This window comes from Rhinichthys klamathensis, unplaced genomic scaffold (genome assembly GCF_029890125.1).
Source record: "Rhinichthys klamathensis goyatoka isolate OS25496 unplaced genomic scaffold, OSU_Roscu_1.1 h1tg000033l_1, whole genome shotgun sequence".
NCBI classification, from domain to species: domain Eukaryota; kingdom Metazoa; phylum Chordata; class Actinopteri; order Cypriniformes; family Leuciscidae; genus Rhinichthys; species Rhinichthys klamathensis.
In genome coordinates, this window is record NW_026606582.1 from 1,725,001 (window position 1) to 1,741,122 (window position 16,122).

General features: G+C 39.8%; 1 protein-coding gene across 1 annotated transcript in view; it reads right to left on the reverse strand.

The window, feature by feature from the left end:
- rbl2 (retinoblastoma-like 2 (p130)) overlaps positions 1 to 15,672 on the reverse strand; it is a 44,538-nt gene extending 28,866 nt beyond the window's left edge. The window contains exons 1-4 of the mRNA XM_056245733.1: positions 15,356 to 15,672; positions 14,507 to 14,637; positions 10,737 to 10,937; positions 10,511 to 10,575 (exon numbers count right to left, since the gene is read on the reverse strand). Of these exons, the coding sequence (XP_056101708.1) occupies positions 10,511 to 10,575; positions 10,737 to 10,937; positions 14,507 to 14,637; positions 15,356 to 15,493 (535 nt within the window). The 5' untranslated portion in view covers positions 15,494 to 15,672. The remainder of the gene's footprint in view (positions 1 to 10,510; positions 10,576 to 10,736; positions 10,938 to 14,506; positions 14,638 to 15,355) is intronic.
- Positions 15,673 to 16,122: the final 450 nt, after the last annotated feature.

Genomic DNA, 16,122 nt, shown 5'->3' on the forward strand with positions numbered 1-16,122 from the left:
ACAACCACAACTGAAACGCTCTCATACATACAACTGAAAATATTACGCTCACACACACAACTGAAACGCTCACACACACACAACTGAAACGCTCACACACAACTGAAATGCTCTCATACATACAACTGAAAATATTATGCTCACACACATAACTGAAACGCTCACACACACACAACTGAAAATCATTTCAGTATGTTATATGCAAGCATTTCAGTTGAAAGGTAAGGTGGTTAGAGTCCCCGCCCACTCCAGCAGGGTTGCCAGATGCCAAGGTTTTCCATCACAAAACCTCGCCAAAAACTGCGAGAATGCACAAAAAAACGCCCAAATTTGTTTTGGCTTGTTTCTCGTTTAAACACAGTGAAATCATTAGCAAGCTTCAAAATTACCCATGGTCCCTGTACTTTTGCGTCCATTCGTTTTCCCCTTTTTAACCCGTGATTGAAAAACGAAAAATGGTTGTTGTAGGCCCTATTTTTAAAACGCAAAGTTGAACACCAAAATTTGAATTTGAACTGTAGCCTATACACCAAATGCTACGCAAAAAAATAAACGTTGAAGTATTTTCCGATTTTTGTATGTGACTTTTTGCCCCTTTATTAAACATTTAAAATATTCACAAATTAATATGCAAAAAAATTTATTTTACTGGTTTTCTAACTAAGGCCAAACCAGGAAATGATATTTTTCCCGCAGTGCTGAATGAAAAGAGCCATAGCCTACTCTCTAACCATACAGAGAGGTGATTTAGGCTATAGGTGATCTGAAAAAATAACGAGGCTATACCTCCATCTCCGCTGTAAGGATGGGTCTTTAGAGAGAAATTCATATGGATTACATTATCAGACGGTATTTGCTTTCGATTCGAATTGGTTCTTTAAAAGTGGACATTTCAAGCTTTAGCCTACATAGGCTATATTTTGTTTCAGTTCATTTTTGAGACGCGATCACGGAGACCATGAAAGCTCGCCTGATTGTTTTATTTTATTTTACAAAAGCACAACGTTTTCTTGTTATTGTGAGTTTACACAAATAAAAGTAGTTGCGAATGATGTATTATTATTTTCTGTATGACCAGAAATTATAGAGTATTTTAAGTTGTTTCCACTGCTGATAGGAAAACGCAAGTGTTCGCGCCTCTGTGCCATGCAGTGCGCGCTCCACACTCGCACAAACCCTTGGATAAGCGTCACAATCTTTTGTTTATTTGTAATAATCTTAGCCCTGTATTATTATTGTCTAACCTGTATTATGACTGACATTTGATAATTGGTAATTTCTTGAATTTTCTAAATAACAACATTTACATCTTTAAAGTCATTTTTTTTGGGGGGGGGGGGGGCTCAGTATAATATAATAATAATTAAAAGAAAAGACTTCACATATAAAAAAAAAAACTGTAAAAAAAACATTTCAAAAACTGTAAAATGTCAGGTTATATAAAAAATAAAACATTAATAAATTATTTTATGAGAAACATAATTACTGTCTTAAGTGAACTCATTTATAGTTATAACCGCAAATAATAATTGCCATTATTATTATTATTATTATTATTATCCTACATTTAGGCTAGAAGACGGTTTTATCCAAAAAAGGAACAAAGCATTCGTCAAATGTCAGTCATAATACAGGTTAGACAATAATAATACAGGGCTAAGATTATTACAAATAAACAAAAGATTGTGACGCTTATCCAAGGGTTTGTGCGATTGTGGAGCGCACACTGCATGGCACAGAGGCGCGAACACTTGCGTTTTCCTATCAGCAGTGGAAACAACTTAAAATACTCTATAATTTCTGGTCATACAGAAAATAATAATACATCATTCGCAACTACTTTTATTTGTGTAAACTCACAATAACAAGAAAACGTTGTGCTTTTGTAAAATAAAATAAAACAATCAGGCGAGCTTTCATGGTCTCCGTGATCGCGTCTCAAAAATGAACTGAAACAAAATATAGCCTATGTAGGCTAAAGCTTGAAATGTCCACTTTTAAAGAACCAATTCGAATCGAAAGCAAATACCGTCTGATAATGTAATCCATATGAATTTCTCTCTAAAGACCCATCCTTACAGCGGAGATGGAGGTATAGCCTCGTTATTTTTTCAGATCACCTATAGCCTAAATCACCTCTCTGTATGGTTAGAGAGTAGGCTATGGCTCTTTTCATTCAGCACTGCGGGAAAAATATCATTTCCTGGTTTGGCCTTAGTTAGAAAACCAGTAAAATCTATTTTTTTGCATATTAATTTGTGAATATTTTAAATGTTTAATAAAGGGGCAAAAAGTCACATACAAAAATCGGAAAATACTTCAACGTTTATTTTTTTGCGTAGCATTTGGTGCAGGGCTTGACATTAACTTTTTGAGGCACTTGTCCTTAGGACAAGTAAATTTATGTTTCTCTTGTCCATGCACAAAAGTCACTTGTCCGGGTAAAGATTTATAATTTTATCTAGGGCTGCACGATTTGGGGAAAATGTCATATTGCGATTATTGAGTTCAATATTGCGGTTGTGATATGCAATTGCGATATAATAAACAAATGGTTTCATGAGTCAACTTGTTTGGTTCTAAACCAAATGCACACACAGATTAGTGATAATTCTGAAATTAGCAATAACAACTAAATGATTGATAACACCTATAATGATCAATAAGCCATTGATGTCTGGATAAAAATTAACTGTCTAACAGGTAGGACATATACAGAAGTTGAATAAAGTTATCAAACAGTCTGGGCTGCATAAATTATAAATTATATATAGACTACTACTTATTGAAGCTACACAAGTTCTTTAGTCAAGAGCAGTGAGTAATTTTCTCTGTTCCCTTTGTTCTTTCAGTAACTTTACTGACAGAACGCTTTATTGGTAGCTGGCCCTTTAAGAGCAGCCGCTGTGGACAAAGACGCGGATATCACACGCGCCTCATTCTCTCACGAGTCACAACTCTTTATGTCCATCATAAGACTGCTCTTATGTTATGAAGATACTCGACAAATGACATTTTGGCTTAATTGTGTGTGTTGTTGATGTTCGTTCAAGCGCGAAAGAGAACTTCTGGCGCGCGGTCTGTGCATGCGCATTATACCCCTAATCTTTCTGTGAGTCACATTCAGGACATTCACAGGCAGCGCGAAAAAATGTGTTCGTTTCAAATCGGTAAAATTAAATCTGTAAAATAGACGTAACGAGTGGCACATAACGTGAAGTAACATGGCATTTTATTTTGTTTGAAATTTAACTTGTCCGGTCGGACAACTAATTTTCTCTTCTCGAGGCTTGTCCTACAAAAAATCCACTTGTCGCGGACAAGCGGACAAGCCTTAATGTCGAGCCCTGTGGTGTATACAATTCAAATTCAAATTTTGGTGTTCAACTTTGCGTTTTAAAAATAGGGCCGATGTCACGGGGGACAAGCGTCTTGGCGGAACCTTTCTTTTTGGGGATATGTTCCCCTGGGGGACAATGACGGCCGAACACCATGACGGTTCCGGTTCCCCGTGAGGAGATCATGGCGGCGGGCGAGGCTTGATTAGAAAACTCGCCTCAGGTGGCGGTGCGTGGGATTATGATCCGCGATTGGGACACGTATTAGGAGAGAGTGTTATAAAAGCCATTCTTGATGAGAGAAGAGACGTGGTGGTGGTGGATTCGGAGGGATACAGGCAGTGGGACAGAGATTGTGAAGACTCCTATCAATTCAAGTGGGTGAAGAATTAAGCTATATCGTCTTTGAATGAATAATGAGGATCGTGGGAAACGCGTTGTGAGTTTGGCTGAGCTTCAACTCTTCTTCTGATTGACTTTTGATCATTACTGTGGCAGCCTGGGACAGTTAAGTACCATCTTTGTAATTCTAAAGAGAAGATAAAGATTTACAGTTTCTACTGTGGTGGTTGAGTCGTGTGTCTGGAGGCTGGGAATTAACCAAAACATCTTCTGATTTCTTCGATGCCAGTGAACAACAGTGTTAAACTGACTCGTGTTCAGCCCCTGCTTATTCGATCTATTGGGGAGGAAATGTCAACTGGATGGTGAGAGGAATGCCTTAGGGTGCACCGTGAGTCTGTTCAATTTTGCAGTCAAATTGTGGAAGTGAGCACAAGTGAGTTCCTGAAGTGTTCTGGTGAATTTGTATGAGTGTGGATTTGGGTTTTTTGCTTTCCACTCCAAATCACAGCAGACTTCCTTCCATACCGGGGCCGCTGAGCTATGTTGTTTAAATGATTCCATGTCTATCGAAGAGGTGTTATACAGAGAGGTCTTCCAGTCCCTCCTGTTTTCTGGGGCAAAGTAACGGAGTCGACGGAGAGCTCTGAGGAGGCCGACACCGTCTAGACCACACTGGTGAGATCGACTAATTCGATTGTGTTGTATACTGATAAGTGACTCTGTGTTCCCCATCAAAAGACTAAGAGTGAAGCTCTGCTGTCCGAGCGGCCATTTGCCCAGGGTCCAGTATCCACCGAAGAGGAGTTGTAATACGTTACCACCTATCTGGCCCTTGCTGCTCCACTGTGAAGCTCTGTCGCTTGAGAACCCACCTGGTCCACGCTGTTCCGTTGTGAAGCTTGGTCTGAGTAGCCATCTGCTCAGAGTCTAGTACTACCGAAGAGGAGTTGTTATACGTGACCCGCCACCTACCTGGCCTTTGCTGTTCCACGGCACTGTGAAGCTCTGTCGCTGGAGAACCCACCTGGTCCACGCTGTTCCGTTGTGAAGCTTGGTCTGAGTAGCCATCTGCCCAGAGTCTAGTATCTACCGAAGAGGAGTTGTTATACATTACCCGCCACCTACCTGGCCCTTGCTGCTCCACTGTGAAGCTCTGTCGCTTGAGAACCCACCTGGTCCACGCTGTTCCGTTGTGAAGCTTGGTCTGAGTAGCCATCTGCTCAGAGTCTAGTATCTACCGAAGAGGAGTTGTTATACGTGACCCGCCACCTACCTGGCCCTTGCTGCTCCACTGCACTGTGAAGTTCCGTCGCTCGAGACCCCACCTGGTCCACGCTGTTCCGTTGTGTAGCTCTGTCCGAGTGGCCATCTGCCCAGAGTCCAGTATCCACCGAAGAGGAGTTGGAATACGTTACCACCTATCTGGCCCTTGCTGCTCCACTGTGAAGCTCTGTCGCTTGAGAACCCACCTGGTCCACGCTGTTCTGTTGGGAAGCTCTGCTGTCTGAGTGGCCATCTGCCCAGAGTCCAATACCCACCGAAGAGGAGTCATTGTACATTACCCGCCACCTACCTGGCCTTTGCTGCTCCACGGCACTGTGAAGCTCTGTCGCCTGAGCACCCACCTGGTCCACGCTGTTCCGTTGTGAAGCTTGGTCTGAGTAGCCATCTACCCAGAGGCTAGTATCTACCGAAGAGGAGTTGTTATACATTACCCGCCACCTACCTGGCCTTTGCTCCTCCACTGCACGGTGAAGCTCTGGCTGTTCCGTTGTGAAGCTTGGTCTGAGTAGCTATCTGCCCAGAGTCTAGTATCTACCGAAGAGGAGTTGTTATACATTACCCGCCACCTACCTGGCCTTTGCTCCTCCACTGCACGGTGAAGCTCTGGCTGTTCCGTTGTGAAGCTTGGTCTGAGTAGCTATCTGCCCAGAGTCTAGTATCTACCGAAGAGGAGTTGTTATACATTACCCGCCACCTACCTGGCCCTTGCTGCTCCACTGCACTGTGAAGTTCCGTCGCTCGAGACCCCACCTGGTCCACGCTGTTCCGTTGTGTAGCTCTGTCCGAGTGGCCATCTGCCCAGAGTCCAGTATCCACCAAAGAGGAGTTGTCGTACGTTATCCGCCACCTACCTGGCCCTCGTTGCTCCACTGTGAAGCTCCGCTGTCTGAGTGGCCATTTGCCCCGAGCCCAGTATCCACCGAAGAGGAGTTGTTATTACCCGCCACCTACCTGGCCCTTGTTGTTCCACTGTGAAGCTTTGCTGTCTGAGCAGCCATCTGCCCAGAGTCCAGTAACCATTGAAGAGGAACTACTACCCGTTATTCGAAGCCTAGAGAAGATACGCGGATTGACTTTTAATATTCTTGTTCTTAACTTAATAAAGCAAATATTTTTATTCCTTTACCCTTGTTGTCCCGCCTTTTCACTGGTTTGCTCCTCGAGGTGACACACCTATTAGAGGTGGTGGTGGGTCGGCCACTCCGGCCTGTGACACCTACAACAACCATTTTTCGTTTTTCAATCACGGGTTAAAAAGGGGAAAACGAATGGACGCAAAAGTACAGGGAGCATGGGTAATTTTGAAGTTTGGTAATGATTTCACTGTGTTTAAACGAGAAACAAGCCAAAACAAATTTGGGCGGTTTTTTGTGCATTCTCGGCGAGGTTTTGTGATGGAAAACCTTGGCATCTGGCAACCCTGCTGGAGTGGGCGGGGACTCTAACCACCTTCCCTTTCAACTGAAATGCTTTCATACAACATACTGAAATGCTTTCATACAACATACTGAAATGCTTGCATATAACATACTGAAATGATTTTCAGTTGTGTGAGTGAGAGCGTTTCAGTTATGTTTGTAAAAGCATTTCACTTGTGTGTGTGTGAGCATTTCACTTGTGTGTGTGAGAGCATTTCACTTGTATGTGTGTGAGCATTTCAGTTGTGTGTGTCTGAGCGTTTCAGTTGTGTGTGTGAGCGTAATATTTTCAGTTGTATGTATGTGAGCGTTTCAGTTGTGTTTGTAAAAGCATTTCAGTTGTGTGTGTGAGCGTAATATTTTCAGTTGTATGTATGTGAGCGTTTCAGTTGTGTTTGTAAAAGCATTTCAGTTGTGTGTGAGTGTTTCAGTTATGTGTGTGAGCATAATATTTTCAGTTGTATGTGTGTGAGCGTTTCAGTTGTGTGTGTGTGAGCGTTTCAGTTGTGTGTGTGTGTGAGCGTAATATTTTCAGTTGTATGTATGAGAGCGTTTCAGTTGTGGTTGTCAAAGCATTTCACTTGTAGGCCTATGTGTGTGAGAATTTCATTATAGTATGTGAATGAATTTGGTTTTATATGTGTATGTGAGAGGAAAAGTACATGTATATGCAAGGTAATTCTGAATAATGTCCCTAGGGGCACCTCATAGAGCACACACCATCTGTCAGACTACAGCCGCAGATTTCCTCTTCTTCTCGCTTTTGCTTGTAGCGAGAGAAAGTATCGCTACTGTTCTCTTTTTATGTCTTCTGGACATAGCCTTGGCCCGCACCGTTTGTCGTAGACCCGTTACTGAGGTGTCAAATCACGCAGATTATTGAGAAGAGGTGTGCTGCGACTTTTATAAGCGATCGCATCATGGGGGGAAATCCCATAACTTTCACATTGGGACAAATATTGGGTCATAGCTCCGAGCGACAGGGGCGAGAGCGGGATTTGTAGAAACATGTGTTAGACATTTGAAGAGGCTGGCAAGCTGTGTATGAGTTGAACCCTGGGCCGCAAGAGCTGTGTGCAACCGTGTGTTTTTCCTACTATGGTAATTTGCATAGGAATTTTTTATTCAAATCAAATACTTCCCTATTATATAGTAAGAGAAGTATGTCCGAATCAAGCGGCAACTTTCCGGTCTCTCTTGAACCCAACACGGAAGTGACTTAAACTGCAATTCATCGACTGGCCTCTAGAGACAGGCTCCAGAAGAGAGTCAATCCCATAGACCCCCATGTTAAAATGCCCAACTTTACAGCAGAACAAAAAAAAAACCTTTACAGCATGATACAAAAAGTAGTTTTGGTCTATATTGCTAATTTTGGCCTTCATGACAACTGTGATTTTTTTTTTATTAAAAACTCATCCGTTTTAATTATATTAAAGGTGCTCTATGTAACTTTTCTACTAAAATGAATCCTTTTTTTATTGCCTGTGTGTGAAGGGGTTGTAATCACACATTAAAATTATCCACTTGTCGAGTTTAGCTATTACCTCTGAAGGCCAGTATTCCTGATCTATGTGAAGTCTCCGGGTCGGATTTACCGCGAAATCCAACGCATGCGCGCTTCCGAGCCTCTCTTCTTATATACAGTCTATTGTAGACAGTCAGGGAGTTACGTCCGGTTAAAGGCGCACGTTTTTCGGCTTATATCTCAGTCAATCTTTGATCAATATTCCCAAGACTCTAATCGTTCGTAGTGCTGGACGGGGCCTTTCGAACGAGCCCACCCCCGAGGTCCAACTCGCCCGGCTCCCCGAGTTATAGCCGTTCGAAATCGGGGGTCCCAGCGAACGGCGATCCGTTAGGCCCGCCACTCTAGCGTTCGGGCAAGGGTTCCCCTGGGACCTCCTCCCCCGAATTTGAGCTCTCTGGGTCTTTGCGTTCCAGAGATACGAGCGATTTTCTTCTGAGATCGTGACGTCACCGGCGTCCGCAATTTTGCAGCGCGCCCGATGGTTTTCTGCTAATATCTCCGCGAAAACACCACCAAAAACTATGGAACTTATATGGTTCTTTTCAGCTCGACTAGATGGTCCCAACGAGCTCGGTGCTCGCCGAATCCGTCAAGTATTCGCCGAGATATTTGCGTAATAGACGGTATTGTCTATGAGTTCGAGCACGAGCGCTCTTGTAAAATTTGGTTGCAATCTGAAACATCACCACTAGAGGCCGCTAAAAGTTACATAGAGCACCTTTAAAGGGTTAGTTCACCCAAAAATGAAAATTAGCCCATGATTTACTCACCCTGAGGTCATCCTAGGTGTGTATGACTTTCTTCTTGGTGACGAATACAATCAGAGTTATATTAATAAATGTCCTGGCTCTTCCAAGCTTTATAATGAGAGTGAATGGCTCGAGAAAATTTGAAGCCCCAAAAAGTGCATCCATCCATGATAAAAATACTCCACAGGCTCCGGGGGTAATAAAGGCCTTCTGAGGCGAAGCCATGCACTTGTGTACGGAAAATACCCATAATTATAACTTTATAATTTATACGCCATAGACTGTATAAAACAGTATGAAACGTTTTCATATAATGTTACGCCTGCATTTCAGAAATAGCGTAACATTTACTAACACAGACTTGGAAGTATTTGTTTTAATTGATGACATGTCCTAAAATATGTATAGGAAATAGGCCTGTGATTACCATAGACAATATTAAACCAGGCACCGGAGCCACGTCACGCCTCTTTGCCCATTTTCAGTGATCCTGGAGTGACGCGCTGCCAAGATGGCGACGGCCGGCTCCGCCCACTTTGGGCTTCAAAAATGCTCTTCAGAAGCCACCGGGTGTCGTCACGGACACTACAGTACGCCCACAGTATATGGTACCAATACATAGTATTCGAAAAACAGTAGCTAGATTCTGAAGTGTGCATTTGATGGACACTTTACTGTCCCATGAGGCCACGGGAGGGGGTTTGTGAATGGCCGTGAAGCGACGCAACTGACGCTGGGAGGTCATGTGACAGTAACAACATGGCGGCTGTAGTACATCTGAATTACATTCATACACACATATTCACACTATATAGAACTACTTTTTTAATGGTCGTGAAGTAAATTCAAACGTAGTACCTACTCAGTCAGTATGCGATTTCAGACACAAACATGTCATAGAGACACATGATTGGCTCTTTTGATTCGGGCAGACATCCAGTCTATTAGTTTCACACTGGTAACTGTCTGGTCACACCATAGCAACTATTTACAGCACCCTAGCAACCGTACCGCAGCATGAATACGCCATATCTCAGCACCACAACATCATAGAGACACAGGATTGGCTCTTTTGATTCGGGCAGACATCCAGTCTATTAGTTTTACACTGGTAACTGTCTGGTCACACCCTAGCAACTATTTACAGCACCCTAGCAACCGTACCGCAGCATGAATATGCCATATCTCAGCACCACAACATCATAGAGACACAGGATTGGCTCTTTTGATTCGGGCAGACATCCAGTCTATTAGTTTCACACTGGTAACTGTCTGGTCACACCCTAGCAACTATTTACAGCACCCTAGCAACCGTACCGCAGCATAAATAAGCCATATCTCAGCACCACAACATCATAGAGACACGGGATTGGCTCTTTTGTTTTGGTTGGAAACCAGTCTGTAAGTATCACCATAGGAACTGTGTAGCCACATCCTAGCAGCCATTTAGAGCACCCTAGCAACTATATAGCAACATAAAGACACCATTTCTCAGCATCAGAACAATGCAACGATTTGGGAGTTACACAAAATACCCTAGTAACTACCTAGTGCTGGAGTTTTGCCACGGCAAGCAACACTCATGCTTTCTTCAGAAACTGTATGTCTAGTTTCTCCAATGTCACCCTTCTGTTCTTTTGAACTTTCTATTATAAATATTTCTTTATCATCAAATCATCATATTAGAATGATTTCTGAAGGATCATGTCATGTGACACTGAAGACTGGAGGAATGATGCTGAAAATTCAAATAAATGCAGCGTTGACTTTATGTTCAAAATCGACATCGGGGAAACATGTAGAATATGGCCCTTTAAATGAACATTGTGTTTGGTAATTCTTTACCTTTCGCATGTATGAACAGGATCCAGCAGAAATTGAACACCTCAGTGACGGTGCAGGGATGTCGTCTGAGGACACAGGAAGTGTCAGTCAGCACAACAAATCTGATCCACATGCAGAAATAACTGATTGTTTGCACATTATCTGTGAACTACAGTAGGGACCTAACCTGAGGTTATTTATCACGTGGTTCACTATAAAATGCAGTGGAGAGTTCAGGTTCAAGTACCTCTGTTTCCTGCCTCTGTGCACTCTGGGTAATTCATCTGTGGGCGCCTTGAAGATGTCTTTGAATAAGGGCACATATTTCTTGAAGATGACAGACGTGACGGTGAAGTTCCTCTCCAGTTTCTCTGTGCTCTGCTGGAACTCGATGGGCAGGTTGGCCATGTCCTGCCATTTCTTCATTTTATTGAAAAACTCGATCAGGCTGAAAGGTATGAGGACGTTATTACAACTTTAGAATACATTACATTACAACATTCATTACAATAATACTCATATCCAAATATAATGAGAGTGAGACATTGTGAAAACACTTTATTTTAATAAGTCCTCGTTGCATCTGATTCAATTTAGGGTACATTTCACACAAATATTTGTCAGTTTTCTTGAAATTGCCTTGATGTCCCCTAAATAGCAGGTTTTTGGGGTGTCTGTTTGTGAAGTGAGCAAGTCTTGAGTTCAGACTCATTATGTATTTTAAAAAATTCAACATTTGTTAAATTTATTTCTAAAATATAAATGCTTTGAATTATTTTTTTTAATTGATTTTAAATGTATATTTCTTTTTCTTTTTATTTCTCTCATGTCTGCAAAAGTTCTGTCAAGTATGTTACTAACTGCACAACCTAACTACTAACTGAGAATATTACATGGATGTCTGCAAAAAATAATATGATTCTTATCATTCTTTTAAAAGATCCACTCCACATATGGCAGATCAGATAAAAGAGCCCCTAATCAGAGTGTGTGTAGTGGTAAACAGATTGTACGTTACATATATGACAAACTGTCGACACGACACGACACTATACTGTACTGTACTATAGTGTACTGTACTATACTGTGATATACTGTACTGTAGTCTACTATACTGTACTATACTCTGCTGTACTATACTGTGATGTACTGTACTGTACTATACTGTACTCCACTATACTGTACTATACTATAGTTTACTGTACTATACTATACTGTACTATACTATACTGTAATATATTATACTGTACTGTACTATACTATGCTGTACTGTAATATACTACGCTGTACTGTACTATACTATATAGTACTATACTATACTGTACTATACCGTACTATACTGTACTGTACTATACTGTACTATACTATACTGCACTACACTGTACTATACTATACTGTACTATACTGTAATACACTACACTGTACTATACTATACTGTACTTTACTATACTGTACTATACTGTACTATACTATACTGTAATATACTGTAATATACTACACTGTATACTATACTGTACTTTACTATACTGTACTATACTGTACTATACTATACTGCACTATACTATACTGTACTTTACTATACTGTACTGTACTGTAATATACTACGCTGTACTGTACTATACTATATAGTACTATACTATACTGCACTATACTATACTGTACTATACTATACTGTAATATACTATACTGTACTGTACTATACTATGCTGTACTGTACTGTAATATACTACGCTGTACTGTACTATACTATATAGTACTATACTATACTGTACTATACTGTACTATACTATACTGTACTATACTGTACTATACTGTAATACACTACACTGTACTATACTATACTATACTTTACTATACTGTACTATACTGTACTATACTATACTGTACTATACTGTAATATACTACACTGTATACTATACTGTACTTTACTATACTGTACTATACTGTACTATACTATACTGCACTGTACTATACTGTACTATACTGTACTGTACTATACTGTAATATACTACACTGTACTGTACTATACTGTACTATACTATATAGTACTCTACTATACTGCAATATATTATACTGTACAATACTATACTGTACTATACTATACTGTACTATACTGTAATATACTACACTGTACTATACTGTACTATACTATACTGTACTATACTGTAATACACTACACTGTACTATACTATACTGTACTTTACTATACTGTACTATACTGTACTATACTGTACTATACTATACTGTACTATACTCTAATATACTACACTGTACTATACTGTACTATACTATACTATACTATACTGTACTATACTGTACTATACTGTACTCTACTATACTGCAATATATTATACTGTACTATACTATACTATACTATATAGTACTCTGCTATACTGTACTATACTGTGTTGTAATATACTACGCTGTACTGTACTATACTGTAATACACTACACTTCAATATATTACCCTGTACTGTACTATACTATACTGTAATATACTACACTGTACTATACTGTACTATACAATACTGTACAATAATATACTACACTGTACTATACTGTACTATACTATACTGTAATATACTACACTGTACTATACTGTACTATACAATACTGTACAACAATATACTATACTGTACTATACTGTACTATACTGTACTGTACTATACTATGTTGTACTGTACTATACTGTACTATAATATACTATACTGTACTATACTGTACTGTACTGTACTATACTGTACTATACTATGTTGTACTGTACTATACTGTACTATACTATACTATACTGTACTATACTGTACTATACTATGTTGTACTGTACTATACTGTACCATACTATACTATACTGTACTATACTGTACTATACTGTAATATACTATACTGTACTATACTATACTATACTGTACTATACTGTACTGTACTGTACTATACTGTACTGTACTATACTATACTGTACTATACTATACTGTACTATACTATACTGTACTATACTGTAATATACTATACTGTACTATACTATACTGTACTATACTGTACTATACTGTACTGTACTATACTGTACTATACTATACTGTACTATACTGTACTGTACTATTCTATACTGTAATATACTACACTGTACTGTACTATACTGTACAATACTATACTATACTGTACTGTACTATACTGTACTATACTATACTGTACTGTACTATACATTACTGTACTTTACCACACTAGACTGTATGGTACTATACTGTACTGTACTGCACTGTACTATACTATATTAGTCAAGTCATCTTCATTTATATAGCGCTTTTAACAATGTAGATTGTTTCAAAGCAGCTTTACAGAGATAAACTTCATATAATTTAAGGTAACAGAGATTGGTTTGGTTTTATACTACACTGTACTGAACTGTACTATACTACACTACACTACACTGTACTATACTACGCTATTCTAAACTATACTATTTCTATCTTTTTAACAGTAATGTGAATTTGGAGGCCAGGGGCATGTGATTACCATGAAAATAATGTCACAAGAGGCTTCGTTGTATTTAATTTTATATATATTTTATTTATCAATTTTAGCTAATTATGGAATGAAATAAGGTTTTGAGTTATTGCTAGATTTACTCATACATATACTGTATATAGTTATTATTATCAAGATCATATAAAATACCTTAAATACCTTAAATAGAAATTATTTTTTAGTTACTATGATCATTTTATACGATTGCACAACTCTAATCTAGTCTCTTTGGCTTATAAACTATAAGAAGCTAGAAGCTCATTGCAAGAAGAAATGCTGCTCTCTAAATCCCCAGCTGATCTTAAGTTGTCTTGGGAACATCACAACATGTGTGTGTGTGTGTGTGTGTGTGTGTGTGTGTGTGTGTGTGTGTGTGTGTGTGTGTGTGTGTGTGTGTGTGTGTGTGTGTGTGCGTGCACGCAACACTGTTCAGCTGTGGCTTTTGTATGTCTTTAGCTTCATCTATAAGTCAGAATTAGTCAGGATGATACAGACCTCTGCTGTGAGGAGCGCAGGATCCTGGTCAGCGATACGTAGTTGCCCTCCGCTGTGCCTTTGCCTATAGTGGGCACTGAAGACCTGCAGGCCACATACAGCGCACACGCCAACCAGTGCAGGTCACTGCCCTGAGACACAGAGACAACAATTCACTGAATTCAAGTGTGTATATTTTGCCACTCCAGTAAAACAGCTATTCAATAAACACAGAACGTTCCCCTAATGTTAGTATTTAGTTCCCGTTTGGTTATTTTTTTGCGGAATCAAATTATAACGTTCCAGGAATGTTGCTAGGAGGTTATTTTTTAGACAACCTTTCCTGTTGGATCTGTATCATGAAAATACCATTGTATTCTGGGGTGCCAAGAATATACCATGGTTTATGACAGAAAATTATGCTTTTACCATTTGATTCTATCATGCTGCATGGCACAGTACCAATGCTGAAATGTTTTTCTCCACAAGCACAATAAGGTGACACTGGGGACATTAGTGGTGGAGATTCATTGATATGTATCAGCCTTAAAACAAGCAAAAGCACAACTTGTCCTCACTGTATCCTACACACACAGTGTTGAAAGCGTCTCGCTGCAAAGGTGTTCATTCAGATAAAGCCTTGATGATGTCACACAGATCTCACCCCCTCACGCGCATTCTGCACTCATGCACATTCACGCATATTTAAACACATGTAAACACTCTTTGACAAGTTTAAAGCGCACACTTCATACATTAAACATAAGAATAACAGGTTAACATGTCAATTCACACGAATACTATTGAACGCATGCATATTTACGGATCTAAATGTGTGCAGTGGGCCTGCATATAATGAGTTCACTTTACCTCCAGAGTGTAATTTTTGCTGATATTTTCATAACTCCTCCATGCACTGTTACTCGACTCCTCATCCATATTCAGTGCTCGACACAGATCTTCAAATGCATGTCTAGTTTTCACCAATGTGTCTTCCTCCTCGCTCATTTTTGGTGGCTTTTCGTGCGTAGATGTATACGAGTGATTTGAATCTCTATTTGCAATACAAGAAACGCAGAAAAGCAAACCGCAAATAAATGACCAGGAGTGAAATAAGAATGAAGTTATTTCATGACAGCGCGAGCGACTGTACAGTTCTGCAGAGTGTAGCCATTTAAATGTCCTTTGACTGACAGCTCACTCCTGCTGTATTTGAGTTACGCTGAGTGCGTGTCGACACGCTCGAAACGAAGAGTTACGCATAGTTTTTGACGTAACTATATAAGCGAATTCCAGTTCTGTACGTAGTGCCCGTCACACGGAAGTGGAGGTCCCGCCCACTTTCTGACTTATATACACAATGACTTAACTCATCGAAAAATACTGTTTTACGAGTATGTCAGCCTGTATTTAAGGTTTTAGATGGCATTTTAATACAGTTCAAGAAGTAAATTAGACCTTTGCTGTGTTAAGTTTTTTTAATACTTCATTATTTGCACTGTAAACTGCTATCCAGAGGAAGATTTGCTCTGACAGTCAAACATTCAAGATTCATATGGTATATTGTCGTGCAGCGGACGAATTGTTACTTTTTTACTTAAAAAACCCAGCAACATTTAAATGGAAATTCAACAGCT